The sequence below is a fragment of the Elephantulus edwardii genome, unplaced genomic scaffold (genome assembly GCF_000299155.1).
Source record: "Elephantulus edwardii isolate Elephantulus edwardi_28Jun2011 unplaced genomic scaffold, EleEdw1.0 scaffold00089, whole genome shotgun sequence".
Lineage (NCBI taxonomy): Eukaryota > Metazoa > Chordata > Mammalia > Macroscelidea > Macroscelididae > Elephantulus > Elephantulus edwardii.
Window position 1 is genome coordinate 12,670,186 of NW_006399839.1, and position 2,227 is coordinate 12,672,412.

A 2,227-nucleotide genomic window follows, 5' to 3' on the forward strand; every position below is an offset into this window, starting at 1 on the left:
CGGCCCGCGCCCGGACCCGGTGAGTGAGCGACCCCTCGACGCCCCCCCGGCAAGGAACTCGCCGAGGGGCGACGCGTACCCCCAGTCTCAGGGCCTCCCGGGCCTGTCCCCCAAATCCCACAGTGATGCCCCTCGAGCCAGGACGCTCCCCGTCGAGCTTCCTCCGGGGACCCCCCCCAGGCCCCTCCGCGACCATCCGGGGCTTCAAAACCCCGCACCCCTCTCTGAAGCCCTCCAGCGATGCCCTCGGACACGGCGGCGGCCCCCTCTCCCCCCCGCACGACTGCCCCCCGCGAGTCCCTCGGCAGCGACCCCTGGGTCCGGGTCTCCGCGGCACCCCTTTTCCCCGAGGGCCCCAACGACACCCACGCGTCGCAGCCGTCGCCGGCCGGCCGACCCCGAGACCCCCTAGCGCCCCCTGCGTGCGAACGTGGGCGCGAGAGGCGGGAGGACTGGCGCCCCGCTGCCCGGTGGGCTGGCCCCCTGCTGACCGCTGCCTCGCCGCCTCGCGTGCCCTGCAATCGCGGGGACGCCACCTCCCTTCCCTCCCGGCCGGCCTTGAACTTCCCCTGACTCAGGGGGTGGCAAGGCCAGGAGACCTGGAGAAACGGAGAGGACGAGGGGGAATTTCTCCCAGACTGATCCCAGGAGGTCGCAGTGTTGAGCCTCCCCCCACCCCCTCCCCAGCCCTGGTGGACACACACTTTGAACAGGGTCACTGGATGGATGGACTGTCACGTCCAGTCCAAAGCCAGGTCTTCCTGTGATGAGGTGCAGAATGGATCCTGGGACTCCCCTTCGTGTCCACCCACACCGCTCCTAGCAGGGGAACCCTTTCCTAGTTGAAGAGTAGACTTGAGGGTGTCATCTGCCCCAGCTAGTAATCTCCTGCGGGTTGTTGAAGTATTGAAGGTTGGGCATTTGCATAAGGGATTGGGACGAGTTCACTACCAGCCTCTCACCATAGGAAAACCAGCCTCCGTGTTCTCCACCCAAAGGTGCAGACTGTGATTGTTGGAAAGATGCAATTTTGCTGGTGAAAGAATACTCAAGAATTGCTGTGTGTACTCAGCAGCTTGGGTTAGTGTAAAAACTAGGACTTGGTGGTGTCACTTACTGTGTGACCTTGGGCCATGCCTTCTGTTTCCTGGTCTGTAAAGGGGAGAGAGGATTCTCAATGCCTCTCTTGCCAGCGACCGGTAAGGATGAAATGACATACTGAAGGTAACGCACCCGCTAGTGGAAGGCTCTCAATAAACATCCTTTAATAATCCTTTTTATAGTGCTGCACGGTTCACCAAGTGCTAAACACCTCATTTGCCCCTCTAATGCTGTAAGTGTCCATCCAGTCGGATTGGTGCCTATAAAAGGCAGAGAGTGTGGCTTCAGATCAGTGGTAGGAGGGGATCTCGAAATGCTGCCCAACTAAGGCAGAGTGAGTGGTTTCTGAGTGACAGCCCGCCTTCTATGGGACCTTTTACAGTTTGAACACTTCCACTATTTGCTGTGTGTGAGGAGTGAGTGGGACATTCTGCGCCAGAATATGTCAACATAACTGTAACCTAGTAACCCCTTAGCACCACTGTGCCATCTGTGTGGTCAGGATTTAATGTCCTTTACAGAGAGTGCAAGAGAGAAGGTAGAGAAAAAGAGCGATGAGTGAAAATAAGCCGGTTCCCCTCTGGAAAGGGCAGGAAGTGCACCAACTCCATACTGTTCTTATTGTTGGGTGCCTACGAGTTAGGTACTGACCTAACTCGTGACTGACCCTCTGGCTGGTGTTCTGAGGCAGTAAATCACATCAGAAGCAATTACCCATCTTTCTACCATGGAGCAACTGATAGATTTGAACCATTTGCCTTTGGGCTGGCAGAGTAGCTCCTTACACTAAGCCAGGACGTGGCATCCTCTCTGTGCACACCTTTGCTTTGCCAGGAAAGGACGGACTCGGCAGCTCTTTTGAACCTCAACTTTTGGGGTGCTCTCATTTACGGATCTAAGATGATGGTTGTTGAGTTGATGCCAACTCCTATCAACCCCATGGTGGCATATGGTTGAATGACTTCAGTTTTTTGAAGCCAATTGATTGCCAGGCCTGTCTTCCAGGGCCCCTCTGAGTGGGTTCAAACCATCAACCGTTAGTAAGCTAGTGACTGGATACTTAACCCTTTGCACCACCCAGGAACTGCACCGTGAAATGATTTGGGGAAGTGATTGGTTTCCTACA

At 56.4% G+C, this 2,227-nt stretch overlaps 1 protein-coding gene across 1 annotated transcript in view; it reads right to left on the reverse strand.

The window, feature by feature from the left end:
• Positions 1–196, reverse strand: part of LOC102875951 (chromosome unknown open reading frame, human C22orf31) — a 21,825-nt gene extending 21,629 nt beyond the window's left edge. Inside the window, exon 1 of the mRNA XM_006890524.1 lies at positions 52–196. Coding sequence (XP_006890586.1) covers positions 52–196 — 145 coding nt within the window. The remainder of the gene's footprint in view (positions 1–51) is intronic.
• Between the last annotated feature and the right edge of the window lie 2,031 nt (positions 197–2,227).